This window comes from Mobula birostris, chromosome 21, assembly GCF_030028105.1.
Source record: "Mobula birostris isolate sMobBir1 chromosome 21, sMobBir1.hap1, whole genome shotgun sequence".
Lineage (NCBI taxonomy): Eukaryota > Metazoa > Chordata > Chondrichthyes > Myliobatiformes > Myliobatidae > Mobula > Mobula birostris.
The window spans coordinates 55,711,473-55,730,399 of record NC_092390.1 but is presented as its reverse complement, the minus strand read 5'-3'; the positions used below and the strand labels follow the sequence as shown (position 1 = coordinate 55,730,399).

Here is an 18,927-nt window from a genome sequence, read left to right as displayed (position 1 = left end):
AGTGGGAAGGGGGCAGGGAAAGAGGAATCATGATTGGGGAAAGGGGAAGGGAGAGACGAGGGAGTGGGAAGTATCAGAGAGACATTCTGTAATGGTCAATAAACCAGTTGTTTGGAATCAAATGAACTTGCCTGGTGTCTCAGGGCTGGGTGTGTCTGTACTTGGGTCACTACCACCACCCCCCCCTCCAAACTTCCCGACTTCCTGCCCCGGCACTCCTCCTCTGCCGCACCTCTCCTGCAGTGCTCCACCCATTCCCAACGTCCTTTCCTCTCATCAGATTTAAATACCGTGCAGAAGTTTTCATGTTTTATAGCTTTCCAACATTGAATCAAAGCGGATTTAATTTGGCCTTTTTGACACTGATCAACAGAAAAAGACTTTTGTGTCAAAGTGAAAACAGATCTCTACAGACATAAAACATGAAAACTTCCATTGGGGGGAGGGTTAATACTTTTGATAGGCACTGTATATGTATGTATGTGCATATGATAAATTAATAAGTACTGCAAAAAAATAGTGAGGTGGTGTTCATGGATTCAATGTCCATTCAGAAATCTGTTGGCAGAGGGGAAGAAACTGTTCCTTCGGACTCCTGTACCTCCCTTCTGATGGAAGCAATGAGAACAAGGCATGTCCTGGGTGGTCGGGGCCCTCAGTGATGGATGCAGCCTTTTTGAGGCATTGCTCCTTAAAGGTGTCCATTAGACCATAAGACATAGGAGCAGAATTAGGCCATTCAGCCCATCGAGTCTGCTCTGCCATTCCATCACGGCTGATCCTGGATCTCACTCAACCCCATACATTTGCTTTCTTGCCATATCTTTTGATGCCCTGACCAATCAGAAAACAATCAACTTCTGCCTTAAATATGTGCACTGACTTGGCCTCCACCACAGTCTGTTGCCAAGTAATCCACAGATTTGCTGCTCTCTGGATAAAGAAAATTTTCCTTACCTCTGTACTAAAGGGTCATCCCTCAATTTTGAGGCTGTGGCCTCTAGTTCTGGATACACCCACCACAGGAAACATCCTCTCCACATCCGCCCGATCTAGTCCTTTTAATGTTCAGTAGGTTTCAATGAGATCACCCACGAATATTTCTAAATTCCAGTGAGTACAGGCCCAAAGCTGCCAAATGTTCCTCATGTGTTAACCCCTTCATTCCCGGAATCATCCTCATCAACCAACAATGACAACAAATCCTTTCTTGAAATATGGGGCCCAAAACTGTTGACAATACTCTAGGTGCGGCCTGACTAGTGTCCTGTGAAGGCTCAGGATTATCTCCTTGCTTTTATATTCTATTCCCCTTGAAATAAATACTAATGTTGCATTTGCCTTCTTTAGACCATAAGACCATAAGACAAAGGAGCAGAAGTAGGCCATTCGGCCCATCGAGTCTGCTCCGCCATTTTATCATGAGCTGATCCATTTTATCCTATTTAGTCCCACTACCTCGCCTTCTCACCATAACCTTTGATGTCCTGACTACTCAGATACCTATCAATCTCTGCCTTAAATACACCCAATGACTTGGCCTCCACTGCTGCCTGTGGCAACAAATTCCATAGATTCACCACCCTCTGACTAAAAAATTTTTTTCGCATTTCTGTTCTGAGAGGGCGCCCTTCAATCCTGAAGTCATGCCCTCTCGTACTAGACTCCCCCATCATGGGAAACAACTTTGCCACATCCACTCTGTCCATGCCTTTTAACATTCAAAATGTTTCTATGAGGTCGCCCCTCGTTCTTCTAAACTCGAAGGAATACAGTCCAAGAGCGGACAAACGTTCCTCATATGTTAACCCTCTCATTCCCGGAATCATTCTAGTGAATCTTCTCTGTACCCTCTCCAACGTCAGCACATCCTTTTTTAAATAAGGAGACCAAAACTGCCCACAGTACTCCAAGTGAGGTCTCACCAGCGCCTTATAGAGCCTCAACATCACATCCCTGCTCCTGTACTCTATTCCTCTAGAAATGAATGCCAATGCATTCGCCTTCTTCACTACCGACTCAACCTGGAGGTTAACTTTAAGGGAATCCTGTACGAGGACTCCCAAGTCCCGTTGCATCTCAGAACTTTGAATTCTTTCCCCATTTAAATAATAGTCTGCTGGTTTATTTTTTCTGCCAAAGTGCATAACCATACACTTTCCAACATTGTACTTCATTTGCCACTTCTCTGCCCATTCTTCCAATCTATCCAAGTCTCTCTGCAGACTCTCCGTTTCCTCAGCACTACCAGCCCCTCCACCTATCTTCGTATCGTCAGCAAACTTAGCCACAAAGCCATCTATTCCATAATCCAAATCGTTGATGTACAATGTAAAAAGAAGCGGCCCCAACACTGATCCCTGTGGAACACCACTGGTAACTGGCAGCCAACCAGAATAGGATCCCTTTATTCCCACTCTCTGTTTCCTGCCAATCAGCCAACGCTCTATCCACGTATGTAACTTTCCTGTAATTCCATGGGCTCTTATCTTGTTAAGCAGCCTCATGTGTGGCACCTTGTCAAAGGCCTTCTGAAAATCCAAATATACAACATCCACTGCGCCTCCCTTGTCTAGCCTACCGGTAATTTCCTCAAGAAATTGTAATAGGTTTGTCAGGCAGGATTTTCCTTTAAGGAATCCATGCTGAGTTCTGCCTATCTTGTCATATGCCTCCAGGTACTCTGTAACCTCATCCTTGACAATCGACTCCAACAACTTCCCAACCACCGACGTCAAGCTAACAATTCTATAATTTTCTTTTTACTTCCTTGCCCGCTTCTTAAATAGCGGAGTAACATTTGCAATCTTCCAGTCTTCCGGAACCATGCCAGAATCTATCGACTTTTGAAAGATCATCGCTAATGCCTCTGCAATCTCCACAGCTACTTCCTTCAGAACACGAGGGTGCATTCCATCTGGTCCAGGAGATTTATCGACCTTTAGCCTATTCAGCTTCCTGAGTACTTTCTCTATCGTAGTTGTGACTGCGCACACTTCTCTTCCCTGCCACCCTTGAGTGTCCGGTATCCTGCTGTCTTCCTCAGTGAAGACTGATGCAAAATACTTGTTCAGTTCCTCTGCCATCTCCTCATCTCCCATTACAATTTCTCCAGTATCATTTTCTATCGGTCCTATATTTACTCTCACCTGTCTTTTACTCTTTATATACTTGAAAAAGCTTTTAGTATCCTCTTTGATATTATTTGCTAGTTTCCTTTCATAGTTAATCTTTTCTCTCTTAATGACCTTCTTGGTTTCCTTTTGTAAGGTTTTAAAGACTTCCCAATCCTCTGTCTTCCCACTAATTTTTGCTTCCTTGTATGCCCTCTCCTTAGCTTTAACTTTGGCTTTGACTTCTCTTGTCAACCACGATTGCATCCTTTTTCCACTCAAAAATTTCTTCTTTTTTGGAATATACCTGTCTTGCACATTCCTCATTTCTCGCATAAACTCCAGCCATTGCTCCTCTGCCGTCTTTCCCACCAGTGTCTCTTTCCAGTCACCTTTGGCCAGTTCCTCTCTCATGCCACTGTAGTTTCCTTTACTCCACTGAAACACCGACACATCAGATTTTGGCTTCTCTTTTTCTAATTTCACAGTGAACTCAATCATGCCTCCTAAGGGTACTTTCACCTCAATCTCTCCAATCACTTCCGGTTCATTACACAATACCCAATCCAGTACAGCCAATCCCCTAGTGGGCTCAACAACAAGTTGTTCTAAAAAGTCATCTCGCAGACATTCTACAAATTCTCTCTCTTGAGATCCAGTGCTGACCTGATTTTTCCAATCTACTCGCATGTTAAAATCCCCCCACAATTATCATAACACTGCCCTTCTGACAAGCCTTTTCTATTTCCAGTTGTAATTTGTAGTCCACATCCCTGCAGCTGTTTGGAGGCCTATAAATAACTGCCACCAGGGTCCTTTTACCCCTGCTATTCCTTAGCTCAACCCATAAAGATTCTGCACCTTCCGATCCTATATCACCTCTTTCTAATGATTTAATATCATTTCTTACCAATAAAGCCACGGACTTTACCATGGACTCAAGCTGTAAATTAACCTTCTGGGAGTCTTGCACGAAGACTCCTAAGTACTTCTGCACCTCTGATGTTTGAAGCTTCTCCCCACTTAGATAGCAGTCCGCACTATTGTTCCTTTTACCAAAATGCATTATAATGCATTTCCCAAAACTATATTCCATCTGCCACTTTCTTGCCCATTCTTCTAATTTGTCCAAGTTCTGCTGCAATCGCATTGCTTCCTCAGCACTACCTGCCCCTCCACCTATCTTCATATCATGTACAAACTTTGCCACAAAGCCATCAATTCTATTAACCAAATCATTGGCAAATAACGTAAAAAACAATGGCCCCAGTACTGACCTTTGAGGAACACCACTAGTCACCAGCAGCCAAACAGAAAAGGCCCCTTTTATTCCCACTTGCTGCCTCCTGCCTGTCAGCCATTCCTCTATCCATCCCAGTAGCTTTCCTGTAACTTCTTGTTAAGCAGCCTCATGTGTGGCACCTTATCAAATGGTTTCTGAAAATCCAAGTAAGTTACATCCACTGCCTCTCCTTTGTCCACCGTGCTTGTTACTTCCTTGAAGAACTCTAACAGATTTGTTGGGCAAGATTTCCCTTTACAGAAACCATACTAACTTTGACTTACTTTGTCATTAGTCTCCAAGTACCTGGGAACCTGATCCTTCACAATGGATTCCAGCACTTTCCCAACCACTGAGGTTAGGCTAACTGGCCTGTAATTTCCTTTCTTTTGCCTTCTTCCCTTCTTAAAGAGTGTCCCAGATGCTGGGGAGGCTGGTGCTCATGGTGGAGCTGATTGAGTTGACAACTTTCTGCGGCTTATTTTAATCCTGTGCAGGGCCCCCACCCACCCCAATACCAGATGGTGATGCAGCCAATTAGAATGCTCTCTGAGATACATCTGTAGAAATTTGTGAGTCCCTTTGGTGACATACCAAATCTCCTCAAACTCCTAATGAGATATAGCTGCTGCTGTGTCTTCTTTGTAACTGCAATGATATGTTGGGCTCAGGATAGATCCTCAGTGATGTTGACACCCAAGAACTTGAAACAGCTCACCCTTTCCACTTCTGATCCCTTGATGAGGACTGGTGTGTGTTCCCTTATCCTACACTCTTCTGAAGACCACAATCAGTTCTTTGGTCTTACTGACATGGAGTGCGAGGTTATTGCTGCAAAGCCACTTAACTACCTCTGCACTAAGTTGCTGCTGTGTTTCATGTTACAAGCGTGACTGCAATTCAATTATCTTGACAGCAGATTGGGGTGGTTAATGAAAACAAAACCAGAATTAAAAGGTTAATTGTATCAGATTTCTTACAGCAATATTGCAAATTAAAATCATAGTACAGGGGGACTTCCGGGTCATCAAGGGAATAGCGGCGTAAGAAAAAGGTCTCTCGACAAAAAAGAAGGTAAACTGCCCCAAAATCGAATTTAGACAAATACTTAATATTGCATAACTATATTAATAAAAGGGGCAAGGATGATGTCTAAGAACAAGATTAAAAAGTCCACTCCGAAGGCTGATAAACATAAAGAGACGCAGCAAGGCGACGGGCCTAGCTCCCCCACGGCAAGCCAGGACGGAGATAATGAGGGGGAATCGGTGACTCTGTCTTTGATTCTCGGAGAGATTCGCGAGTTCCGACAAGATAACAGCAAACAGCTGGAAGATATTAAAGGAGAAATAGTAAAAACTAACTCGCAGATAGATGAAGCCAAAGTGAGGATTGTTGGAATTGAAGAGAAGCTACAAAGCGCTGAGGAAGTGATAGCAGAAATGCTGAAGCTACAAGACCAGCTCCAGTGGAAACTAATAGATCAAGAAGGCCGCTCAAGAAGGGAAAATTTGAGGATTTACGGAGTTCCCGAAGGAACCGAAGGTAAACCCGGATTGATGATTCCCTTCATAGAGAAGCTGCTTAGAGAGAACCTTGATATACCGGCCGCAAAAGACCTACAGATAGAAAGGGCTCACCGCGCGTTGGCACCACAGCCTCCGGCAGGCGCCCAGCCCAGATCGATTCTGGTCAGATTTCTCAGTTACAGAACGAAGGAAGAGGTGCTTAAACGGGCATGGCAAAAGAAAGGTTTCATGTGGAGCAACTGTAAAATCAGTTTAGACCACGACTACGCACCAGGGATTCTTGCCAGACGGAAGGAATATACGGAAACACGGAGAGTCCTGAAGGAAAACAACATCAGATTCCAGACCCTGTATCCAGCTCGGCTGAGATTCTTTTACGACAAAGGGACAAAAACTTACGCTACGGTGGAGGAGGCAACATCGGACCTGGCGGACCGGGGACTACCTATTAAAATTATCACCCAACCAGAGTCGCTACTGGAGAGGATTCGCAGAAGTCGTGGCAGCCAGTGTGGCGAGGACGCTTCACTCGAACCAGAGTGTCAAACTACAAGGAAAAGCTGCAAATATTCAGACGCGAATGTACAGAGAATACAGATTAATCAAGAGAAATGACTGAAAAGAGTAAATCGGACTTGAAGGTAAAATGAAAACTGGTACCTGAAAATAAACTAGGCGGAATAACTTGAATGATAGCAATTTGGTCGAGACATAAATAGGAGAAAATTCTCTATGATTATTCAAACTGCTGAGGGCCCTCTAACACAGGGTGAAGATAGAGGTTATCCCTCTGAACTGAGGCGGGTCGGTGCTCAGGCCTCACTGTGGGAAGTCGGGAAAAGTTTTCAAATGTTACACGTTCAAAAATGTCTAGGGTGTGGTTATATGTCTTGGTTTACTGTTGAGAAGGGATTGCTTACTGTTTGGTTAGAAAAGGAGAGTGTTTTTTTTTCTACTAGAGAAAAATGCAAACTGAATTGGTAAAAATAATTTCCTATAATGTTAATGGGGTTTTGAATCCAATTAAAAGAAATAAGATTATGTCTAAGTTGAAAAAAGAGAGGGCACAAATAGCTTTCCTTCAGGAAACACATATGAGCCAATCTGAACATGGAAAATTAAAAAGAATGGGCTTTAAGCATGTATTTTATTCATCATATAACTTGAGTCACAAAAGAGGGGTAGCTACTTTAATATCAAGTACTCTTAATTATGAACATATTTCAGAGACTAAAGACAAAGAAGGACGGTTTATAAAAATCACAGGAAGAATAGAAGGTACAGAAATAACATTGCTGAATGTTTATGCTCCTCCAGGTTGTGAATGGTCATTTTATAGACACATTTTTGACCTAATGGTCAGTTCTCAAGGGGTAGTAATTTGTGGAGGGGATTTTAATATTAGATTAAATCCTGTATTAGATTCTTCAAGAATAAACCTCTGACTCGGAAAGTGAATTCATTGATGGAGGAATTGGGAATTATAGATGTCTGGAGGGAATTACACCCTACTAGTAAAGATTATACACATTACTCTTTCCCTCATTCAGCCTATTCAAGGATAGACTATTTCTTTATCTTTAATACAGATAGACTCAGGATAAAAAACTGTAATATTGCAACAATTGATCTGTCGGATCATAGCCCAGTCTCTATGTCTCTACTCCTGGAAAGGAAAATGAGGAAAACACTATGGAGGCTAAACTCACATATACTCAATAACCCGAAAGTAATGGAGAGATTAAGGGGAGAAATCAAAGACTATCTAGACCTTAATGACACGGGAGAAACATCACCAGTGATCTTATGGGATACATTGAAAGCTGTACTGAGAGGGAAAATTATTTCCATTACCACTCACATGAAAAAAATCAATGCACAAAAATTAGCAGACCTTCAAGGAAAATTAAAACAACTTCAAGTTGTAGATAGCAACAAAAGTAATTCAAATCGAAAACAGGAAATTAGGAAGTTGCAAAGTGAAATTGACGATATTTATACGTTGGAAACTCAAAGAAATTTTCTTTACCTGAGACAAAAGAATTATGAAGTAGGAGGTAAATCAGCTAGATTATTAGCATATAAATTACGAAAACAACAAGCAGACAATACAATTCATAAAATAAAGAATCCAAAGACAAAGCTTGTGGAGAGTGCAATAGGGAAAATTCAAGAGAGTTTTGAAACATATTATCGAGAGCTGTACTCCCAACCCCAGGCCCCCAATGAGCCCTATATAGACAGTGTATTGAATTTTTTAGATCTACCTAAACTTACAGATTTACAAAATGAAAGTTTATTAGAACCAGTAACTGTCAAAGAACTGAACGTGGCCATCTCTAGGTTAAAGGCTGGAAAGTCCCCGGGTTCTGATGGGTTTACCTCAGAGTGGTACAAGTCCCTGAAGACACAGTTAGCCCCATTACTACTTAACACCTTTAATTGGATCTTGCAGAGAGGAGAAACTCCACCTTCCTGGAGAGAAGCAATTATTTCAGTTATTCCTAAAGAGGGTAAAGATAAACTAGAATGTGGCAATTATTGGCCAATTAGTGTTCTTAATTTAGATTACAAACTATTTACATCTATATTAGCGCGCAGATTGGAAAAGCTTTTACCTGGCCTAATCCACTTAGACCAGACTGGATTTATTCAACAAAGACAAACACAGGACAACATAAGGAGAACTCTGCACATATTAGAACAGGTTAATAAGAACGAGACAGAGACAATGGTAGTAGGATTGGACGCTGAGAAAGCTTTTGATTCGGTTAGTTGGGCATTCCTATACAGAGTGTTAGGAAGATTCGGCTTTCAAGAAAAGTTTATTAAAGTAATTCAGACTCTATATGACAGCCCTACAGCCCGAATTAAGATAAATGGGGACCTCTCTGACTCCTTCATCTTAGAGAGAGGCACTAGACAGGGATGCCCAATTTCTCCTCTCCTTTTTGCGCTATAAATTGAACCGCTTGCCCAACTAATAAGACAGAGTGAAATCGTAAAAGGTATCAAGGTGGCAGGGATTGAACAGAAAGTGGCGTTATTCGCAGATGATGTTTTGGTCTATCTGAGTGAACCAGAAAAATCATTTATAGGATTGTTTTCACTGTTGGATGACTTTGGGAAAATATCAGGTTATAAAATAAATGTAAAGAAAATGCAGGTTATGTCCCTAAATTATACACCATCCAAAAAATTGCAGGATACATACGATTTTAAGTGGGAAGCTAAATCAATAAAATATTTAGGAATAACCCTGCCGAAGGATCTTTCAACACTGTCACAGGTAAATTATGGGCCATTAATCTCAGAGATAAAAGCAGATATGCATATATGGAATCTTATCCCCTTTTTAAGTTTAAATTCAAGGATAAGTACTATAAAAATGAATATTCTTCCTCGGTTATTGTATCTTTTCCGTACTTTACCGGTGGAGGTGGATGATAATCAATTCAGGGAATGGGACAAATGGATTTCCTGCTTCATTTGGCAAGGAAAGAAACCTAGAATTCGATATAACACCTTACTGTTAGGGAAGGAAGGAGGAGGTATGGTTCTTCCTCGCCTGAGAAATTATTTTTATGCCTCACAGATAACCCCTCTGTTATATTGGTGTAATAGGGAATATAAGGCTAGATGGAAGGAAATACAATTTGGATTAGTTGACAGTTTTCCTCTACAGGCCTCAATAGCTGACAAAGGATTGATGACCCAGTTGGAAGAATTTAAAAACAGTTGGATAAATCTTACATTAAAAGTATGGCAGAAGGTGGTTAATTCATGTGGAATTAATAACATGTTAAAACTCTTTAGATGGTGTGCATATGATACCGAATTCCTTCCCAACAGAGGAGATAAAAGATTTGAGTTATGGATAAAGAAAGGTCTTACAACCTACCTCTCATTTATAGATAAAAGAGTATTACAAAGTTTCCAAATCGTGCAGGACAAACATGGCCTAGAACATAATGACTTTTTTAGGTACCTTCAAGTACGAAACTATGTTAACCAGAGTTGTAGATATACAGACCTATCAACAGTAGAATTAGAATTTTTCAAGATTCTGAATTCGGCTTGCAGTTCAATACCTAGTAAATCAGTTTCTCAATTATATAATGCACTCTCCCATGCTAAAAATGTAAATACACTGTATATTAAAGAGAAGTGGGAGAAAGAAGCGGGGTTGGTACTTTCAGAGGAGGCTTGGGGGAAAATCTGCAGCTTTCAATGGTCCTCAACTAATTCTTTGACTTGGAGAGAACATTGTTGGAAAAACATTATAAGATACTTCAAGACCCCATATCAGGAAAAATATAAAGATACAAACGTGACGTGTTGGAGAAGGTGCAGCTCCAAGGAGGCAAATCATTTTCATATTTTCTGGGATTGCCCTAAATTAAGTCTATATTGGGAAGGTATCCATAGAACATTAGTTAAGGTACTTAGGTCCCAGATACCTCTGAACTTTGAGATGCTGTATTTGGGGCATGTATTGTTTCTTGAACAGAAGGAAGATATAAAGTTGCTGCAGGCCCTCTTAGCGGCAAGTAAGAAATCAATCACTAGAAAGTGGCTAAATCCAATACCACCTACATTAGAAGATGGGCACGAAATTATCTTGGAAATATTTAAAATGGAAAAGTTGACTTATTCCCTGAGAATTCAAAAAGAAAAATTTTATCAAATCTGGAATAAATGGATTGTATATATAACCCCAGTGCGAGCAGACTTTAGATGACTTTCCTAATGATTTATACTGCTCTTCTCATCAACACAGTAATGTTGCTAACGTAAGTACCCCTAGTCTAAATGTCTTTTTTTTTGTTTACTTTTGGAAAATAGAGAATTAACACAAGTAAAGGGAAAGATTTGGGAAAGGGATAAAAAATGGAAAAATTAAGTAAATACGTACATAGGGATTGGATAATTATGTCTGCGGGCAGGAACAAGCATGAACAAATTAGGATATAAACACCTACAATGGTTGTTACATAGGCTTATATACAACATTTTGGACCAGTGGAAATGGTCCAGAAGAGTTATATGGAAACTATTATTACCATTTTTCTTAACAACTAATACCATTACTTAGCCTAATAGAATTACCACAGTACATAATTATCTATTTAAGTGTGTAATTTCCTTTTATATCATCTCAATGTGTACTTAAGAATGTATAAATAAAAAATGGAAATATAAAATGGAAACATATAAAAAAATGGAAAAGGTTGTATGTGTGAAAAAGTACATGATATTTGTGAATTCCTTATCCAAATAAAAATTAAATTAAAAAAAAAATAAAATCATAGTACCATTAAACTGTGGGAGTAAATTCAATAACAACAAGCCCAAAAACCATTAACCTCAATCCATAATCCAGTCTGGTGCCACTGGTAGCATTGCCACAGCCTCGCATTATCAGTTTGAGCTCGTGGGACTAGATGTTTCAATCCCTTTGATAAGCAGATCCTAACTTGTGTCACAGCTTGGAGATCCTGAGGTGGAGCTTGGTGGGCGTCAGATGCTTCCCTGGGGTCATCAGGTGTAGACCCTCCCCCCTTAGATGTTTTGTCACTTTAAGCCTGCTACATCTCCAGAAGGCTAAACAGTGCGACCTGGTGTCCCTTCACATCTGGCCACCCATGGGTCATTTTAGGGCCCAGCTGCTGTCACTCCTCTTCATCCAAAACCAGTGACTCTTCACTCGGCTCCCTCTGAGAGTTCTTTTATAGCTTGTCACTGGCCCTGGCCTCGGACTCCCAGATCTCTACAGACATAAAACATGAAAACTTCCAATAGGGTGGGGGGGGGGGCGTGAATACTTTATATAGGCACTGTATGATTGTGTGTGTGTGTGATACTGAGCAAACTCCGGAAAAGACCTACATGTCTGAGCAATGATCGAGATTGTATACTGATGCAAGATCTTGACCAGAAATGTCGATGAACTCTCTACCTTTACAGATGCTGCGTGATCCGCTGAGTCCCTCAAGTAGTTTTATTTATTTTCACGGTGTATCACAGTGCTGGCCTTTCTGTCGACCTTAATGTCAGTTCTGTTGGCCATTGGTTTGACAAGAACCTGGATTCCTTGACACCGTGCAGCTATGTGTGAAATTCATCTGTCTTCCCCTTAACCCGGCCCTTGCTAAGTATCTGTCAGGAAGCTTGGAATTCTTGTGGATGTGAATTTATTGAATGTCTATGAGCAACTCCTGGACATCCGAAGCCTCATCCTTTTAGCCTGCTTCATGTTTTCATCCGTGTCCAGCTTCATGGTTGATAGTGTCCTCCAGCCTTTGTATTATGAAAGGAGACAAATATCGAACGCTGCTGGCAGATCATCAAGTCATTGTGAACATCGCCCTGTGGTCTGCCTGAAGTTTGTTGGTCTGCCAGCACATCAAAATGTCCGTAGAGCAGGGGTTCCCAACCCTCTTATGCATGGACCCCTACGTTAACTGAGGGGTCTGTGGACACCAGTCTGTGGAACCCCTGCCATGGAGGAATGCTGCCGACTGGCACGTTCCAGGCTGCAGGAGTAGGTGCTGAGGGATGAACTAAAGCTTGGGGCAGCACTGCAGGGGGCCGGTGGGAGGACTGTGGAACAAAGTTCCACTGGAGAGGAAGGGTGCGGGTTGGCTGAGGAAGCCCCTCAATTATTGTAGTCGTGACTCTGTAGGAGCCTCTTCCTGAAGTTGAATTGCCTTGCTGAGAAACATTTTGTTCGCTTTAATTACTGTGGACCTGAAAATAGCAGCTGAGAGGATTCTGCAACCATTGCAATGTAACTGCCCACAGGGAAACAAGTTCAACTTCTCACAGGTTGGTGGCAATAACTCTGGCATCAGATTAAATGTGAATATCGAGCCATGGCGGGGTAGCGGTTAGCGCGACACAATTACAGCTCGCGGAGTTGGAGGTCGGTGATTAATTCCGATGTCATCTGTAAGGAATCTGTATGTCCTCCCTATGGAGTATGTGGGTTTTCTCTGGGTGCTCCAGTTTCCTCCCACAGTCCAAAAACGTATCGGATGGTAGATTAATTGATCATTGTAAATTGTCCCATGGTTAGGTTAGGGTTAAGTGGGGGGTTGCTGGATGGTGCACTTCGAAGCGCTGGTAGGGCCTGTTCCACACTGTATCTCAATCAATCAATCAATAAGTAAATGTGAATATTGTTCTCTTACAGGATCCCAAAGCAGATTTCTGGATTGTTCCAATAATCCAAGGGTTTGTGCAGATTGAAGAACTGGTTGTCAATTATAATGAATCTTCTGATGATGAGAAGAGCAGTCCCGAAACTCCGTCTCAGGAGCAGTGTGTGGATGATATCCATCCAAGATTTTTAGTGGCAATCATTTCGAGGAGAAGTCGGCACAGAGCAGGTATTGAACCACGTCAAGCTACGTGCTTGAGACAAACATCATTTCTCCACTCCATTTGTTTGGCAGGTGTGTTCTGAGATTCACCAGTTCTGACAAAGGGTCGTCGAGCTGAAATCAAACACTCTCTCTACTCCACGTTGACAAAAGTCTAAGGCACCCTTGCTATATATATGCTTAAGGCTTTTGCACAGCACTGTATGTTGATATTGACTGGCTTCTTTTGTTTTGGACATGTATCTTTTTGCACTAAGCACTGATACCATCTCCAGTCCTAAATGATGATACCACATCCTTCATAGCCAATCAACTGCAGTCTGTCAATTTCTGAAGACATCCTTTAAGAAATATGGAAATGCTGGAGTACTCAATCTCAATCTATGGAAAGAGAAACTTTTAACTGGTGTTCAGTCTGAAACATTAAGACTGAAAGACATAGGAGCAGAATTAGAGGCCATTCAGCCCATTGAATCTGCTCCACCTTTCCATCATGACAGATATTATCCTTTTCAACCCCATTCTCCTTCCTTCTCCTTGTAATCTTTGAGGTCCTGACTAATAAAGAACCTATAATTCTGGTTTTTTTCCGATGGATTCTGTGTGACTTCTGAGTGTTTCCAGCCTTTTTGGTAGACTTCTGACAGCTGCTTATCTTTTGATTTCTTCTTTTATTTCGAGTTTAAATTAAGGAGCAGAAAACTTTCATGTATCACAGTGAATCCTTGTAAAGGAGCTCCTTCTCTGCAGCAGCCCTCCCCTTCCACCAGCAATCTGCAGAGAAGTTCCAGATGCGAAAAGCTAATTAGCATGCTATCAGATAAATGGTTTAAATGACCAGAAATTCTGAGTGTTTAGAAATTGAAGCAATTTGCATTTCTGATTTTAAAAATCAAGAAGAAAATTTCTGACCATTTCTATGTTACTGCTTGAGTTTGTGACAGTAGTTAATTGAACTATTTAATGAAACCAGTCCTTTGAAACCACATTAAGTTCTTTGGGATTATCAAATTGCAAGCCCCTGTATCGCCATGAATGGGTAAGATGCTGCATGTAGCATTAGATTGTATATACAGTACTGTGTAAAAGAGTTAGGCACATATGTATAGCTAGGGTGCCTAAGACTTACTGTACTGTACTTACAGTACTGTACTTGTCAATGTGGAATGGAGAGAGAGTTTATAAATCTGGTGGGAGTAGCGACTATGTGTGCCGCGTGAGAGGTATGGGACAGGTGGCAGAGAAGGAGTGCCAGGGTGGGGCTGGCTCAGGTGCAGACACACCCAGCCCTGAAACACCAGATAAGGTCATTTGATTCCAAACAGTTGGTTTATTAATCATTACAGAATGTCTCTCTGATGCTTCCTGTTCTCTCTCCCCTTCCCTGCCCCCTTCCCACTCTCAGTCCACAATAGAGACCCACATCAGAATCAGGATTATCATCACTCATGTATGTCATGAAATTTGCTTTATCTTTGCGGCAGCAGTGCAATGCAATATATAAAATTTCTACAGTACTCTGCATGAGTATATATGTGCTTAGGACTTAGGACATCTTGGGATGGGTCTTTAATGATGATACAAGCGTGCTGTAGGCATACAGATTTGTAGATTGTCTCCAGGTTTGGTAGTTGAGTCCCAGTGATGAGCTGAGCCATCCTAATCATCAAACAAAGTTTTAGTTTAAAAAGTAGGACCGTCAAGATTTTCCGTGGGTTACTTTCAGTGCCACATGCGAGTGAGTTTACGAATCTGAGGATAGGCAAGAAAGTAGTGTATGTAACGTTCCGTTATATTGGCTCATGTATGTCTAGGGGAAATCCCGCCCAGCACCTGCTTCAACACTCCCCTCAGTGTCAGTCGTCGCCCGAATCAATCACAAACATCAATCATCAGCCAGCACACCCAGTAAATTTTAACACATACACTTTATAGATATTACTAATTCTATGATACAGAGAGGAAAGTAATGGGAAAAAAAAGGCGCCAACACTTATCAAAATCCAAGTTCTTCGCGCGCTACCGTTGGAACTCAATTCGATGTCAGACGACCACCCGAATTCCGTCGACCCACGGCTCGGGACCACCCGGAGTGATCGACCGGAGCCTCTCTGCACATCCGCCGTCCTCCTTGTCTCTCCTGCTGACTCCCCGCCAAAACCCAGTCCACAGTCATATCATACAGCATGACATCCGAAAACAAAACGATACATAACCACCCATTGGCTAATAGAACCTGGTTATCTCATTTAAAGTAAAACAAACTGTTAGCGCAAACTCTCTGCAGCGTTAAACACAACAAAGCCACATTCCACAGATTAACATAACAAAATCGCCATTTTAAATGTAACAAAAGAAAGACCCCGTACACTCTCCCCCCACCTCAAAAAGTCATGCCCTCATGATGTTAACAGAGTTCACCAGTGCTCCTTGTAAAACACAAAACCCAACCCAGGTGCATAAAGCAGTGACATAACTTTGCAGGGCAGTAGAGATCACACCCTGCTCTCCTGGCGCTATATAAGTGAGTCTTTCCCGGGGATGCCTACTCCTCTGAGGCCTCTGTACTTCCTCTGCTGTCTCTCCCTGTTCAGACACCCCAGTTGACCCCTCGAGCCTATCTGACGGACCTTCCTCTTCACCGGGATCCCTCTGCCCCTGTGAGCCCTCTGGCTTGGGTTCTGCCTCCACCCTCTCCTCCCCCAATGCCGGCTGTAATACAGGCGGCTCTGCAACACCCTGTCATCCTCCCGGGAACCGCTACATATCTGGCTCATCCTTAACTCCGCCACATCGTCCTCCCTCACTATCCCTCGTCACAGCAACCCCGTAAGCTTTCCTTCCAGCCTGAAAGCATAGTCTGAGAGCTTTTCCCCTCTTCTCTGCCCCATCCGTTGAAACTCTGCTAAATGCCGCCAGGGATCCCCTGACAGTCCAAACACTTCCTCCAAAGCGTCCAAACACTCTGATAGGGAAGCCAAGGGGCGTGCCGCTCTCAGATCGCGGACCACCCGGGCCGCCCTGCCCCTTAGCTTTCCACCAATCGCTGTCCCTTTTCCTCATCCGAAACTGGCCACACCTCTAACAATTGGGATGTATCTTCAACCCAGGTATCATAGTCATCCTCCCCTTCCAGGGTGGACTTGACTCCCGAGAAAATTCTCAGCTTCGGGCGGGGCCCCTCAACCCTTCTTGCCAGGGAGGTAATGGCAGCCGTTAACTCGGCAGTCTCCTCAAGCCCATGGGGGTGGGGCCTGGCCAAACCTTCCCACTCCACACCTCTACCTCTTGCTACGGGCACCCGGCCGGGGGCCTCATCTAGCTCCTCCTCACTTGCATCCTCGGGGAGGGTATGGAGACCCCACGGCCCCGCCTCCCCCTGGACGTGGACTGTCGCTGGTAATTCTAAAGTCATGACGTCGGCACTCGTCCACACCAACATCCAGCTAGCCTCCAGTTCTTTCCCACCCCTTCTAGCTACAAGTTCTACCTGCCCGATACCTTTAATCAAACTCAACCCTCGCACCAGTACCTCTGCCGAAATGCGATAGTCGACCCCGCTTACCACACGCATGATTCACCGGTACCTCCTCCAATTCACACCACCTTACAATCTTATCTCGCTCCATCTTCACACCACTTACCGCAACAACAAGTACAACTTTCCCGAAAAAAAAATCCAGATCCCGGACGAGCCCCCACTTGTAACGTTCCGTTATATTGGCTCGTGTATGTCTAGGGGAAATCCCGCCCAGCACCTGCTTCAACACTCCCCTTAGGGTCAGTCGTCGCCCGAATCAATCACAAACATCAATCATCAGCCAGCACACCCAGTAAATTTTAACAAATATACTTTATAGATATTACTAATTCTATGACATTAATATACACTTGATACAGAGAGGAAAGTAATGGGGAAAAAAAGGCGCCAGCACTTATCAAAGTCCAAGTTCTTCGCGCGCTACCATTGGAGCTCAAGTTCGATGTCAGACAACCACCCGAATTCCGTCGACCCACGGCTCGGGACCACCCGGAGTGATTGACTGGAGCCTCTCCGCACGTCCGCCGTCCTCCTCGTCTCTCCTGCCGACTCCCCACCAAAACCCAGTCCACAGTCATATCATACAGCATGGCATCTGAAAACAAAATGATACATAACCACCCATTGGCTAATAGAACCTGGTTATCTCATTTAAAGTAAAACAAACTGTTAGCGCAAACTCTCTGCAGCGTTAAACACAACAAAGCCGCATTCCACAGATTAACATAACAAAATTGCCATTTTAAATGTAACAAAAGAAAAACCCCGTACGTGTAGTTATCGAATAGTGGAGGGGAGAGAAAGAGGGTGGGGGCTTTAGATCTCTGGATCACCGGTCCTGATCCTGTGGAAGATGGGACCTGTCCAGCTTCTGCAAGCCACACAAACCTGCTGCAAGTAGGTTTTTCATTGCATCTGTGCAACTTGTCACTGTGCTTATGACAACAAACTTGGCTTTCACTTGGCACTGATGTTGGACATATTCCAGTTCAGAGGGGTATGCCAGTGCTCTCAGGAGAGGTTTTTAAATTCAGTTGGCTTTGGAATGGCAATTTCTGCCCATCAAATCAGTACCAGCTCACAGAACAATCTTATTTCTCACTAATGCTCCCTGCAACCTATGCTCTCGTTCCCATCGCTACTCCCCCCGCCCCCACTTAATCTGCCAGTCATCTATGAACTACAGGCAATTAATGTAGTGAATTCACCTATCAAACTGCATATCTGAGATGCGGGAGGAAATGGGAGCGTTTGGTCATTATGTTTGTATGTGTGGTATGATGTAGGCGATTATGGTTTTTCCATGACCATGATTGTTCTTGGCATATTTTTCTGCAGAAGTGGTTTGCCATTACCTTCTTCTAGGCAGTTTGGGTGACCGTCCACCACCTGCTCCCATGGCTTCACGTGACCCTGATCCAGGGGTTGGGTGGGTGGGTGGGGGGGTCGGGCTCCTAAGCTGGTGCTACACCTTACACAATGGTGACCTATATATATAGTGACCCTCCGGTTCAGTTTGGCTAGGAGAAGACAGCTTCTGGCCCGGCCAAACTTGAAAAATCTTGTTTGGGTGGATGCTGCGTGATGTGTTCCCTGGTTACAAGTCAGTACTACGAAATAACAAGCGGTACACAATATGCAATTAAATGATTGAGCTTTATAAATCTTAATTTGACTATATGGTTAGTAAAGAAACAAAAAAAAGGGCCCCTTCATCTCTCTTCTTCTCTCTTCGACAAAAGTCCGCAAATCCCTTCTCTCAGACCCACAAGAAAGAAACAACACGCCTCTCATTGGATGGCACACATGCCAAAGCCCCTGTTATCTCTAGTCATAACCCAAACATTGCTGCTACATAGAAACCTTTGTATTGGCATAAGACATTACAGGGAGGCCATTACATTAGCAGTGAAATCTTACTGTGCGATACCCCACCCTCAGACTTTTGCACAGTACTGTAGTAATTTTATGTACTGCACTGCACTACTGCTGCAAAACAAGTTTCATGACATATGTGGGTGATGATAAACCTGACTCTGATATGGGTCTCTATTCTGGACTGAGAGTGGGAAAGGGC

At 43.0% G+C, this 18,927-nt stretch overlaps 1 protein-coding gene across 2 annotated transcripts in view; it reads left to right on the top strand.

Moving 5' to 3' along the window:
- inpp5f (inositol polyphosphate-5-phosphatase F) overlaps positions 1–18,927 on the top strand; it is a 267,473-nt gene that overhangs the window by 184,229 nt on the left and 64,317 nt on the right. For both annotated transcript variants that reach the window (XM_072239523.1, XM_072239522.1), the window contains one exon: positions 13,120–13,315. In XM_072239523.1, the coding sequence (XP_072095624.1) occupies positions 13,120–13,315 (196 nt within the window). The remainder of the gene's footprint in view (positions 1–13,119; positions 13,316–18,927) is intronic.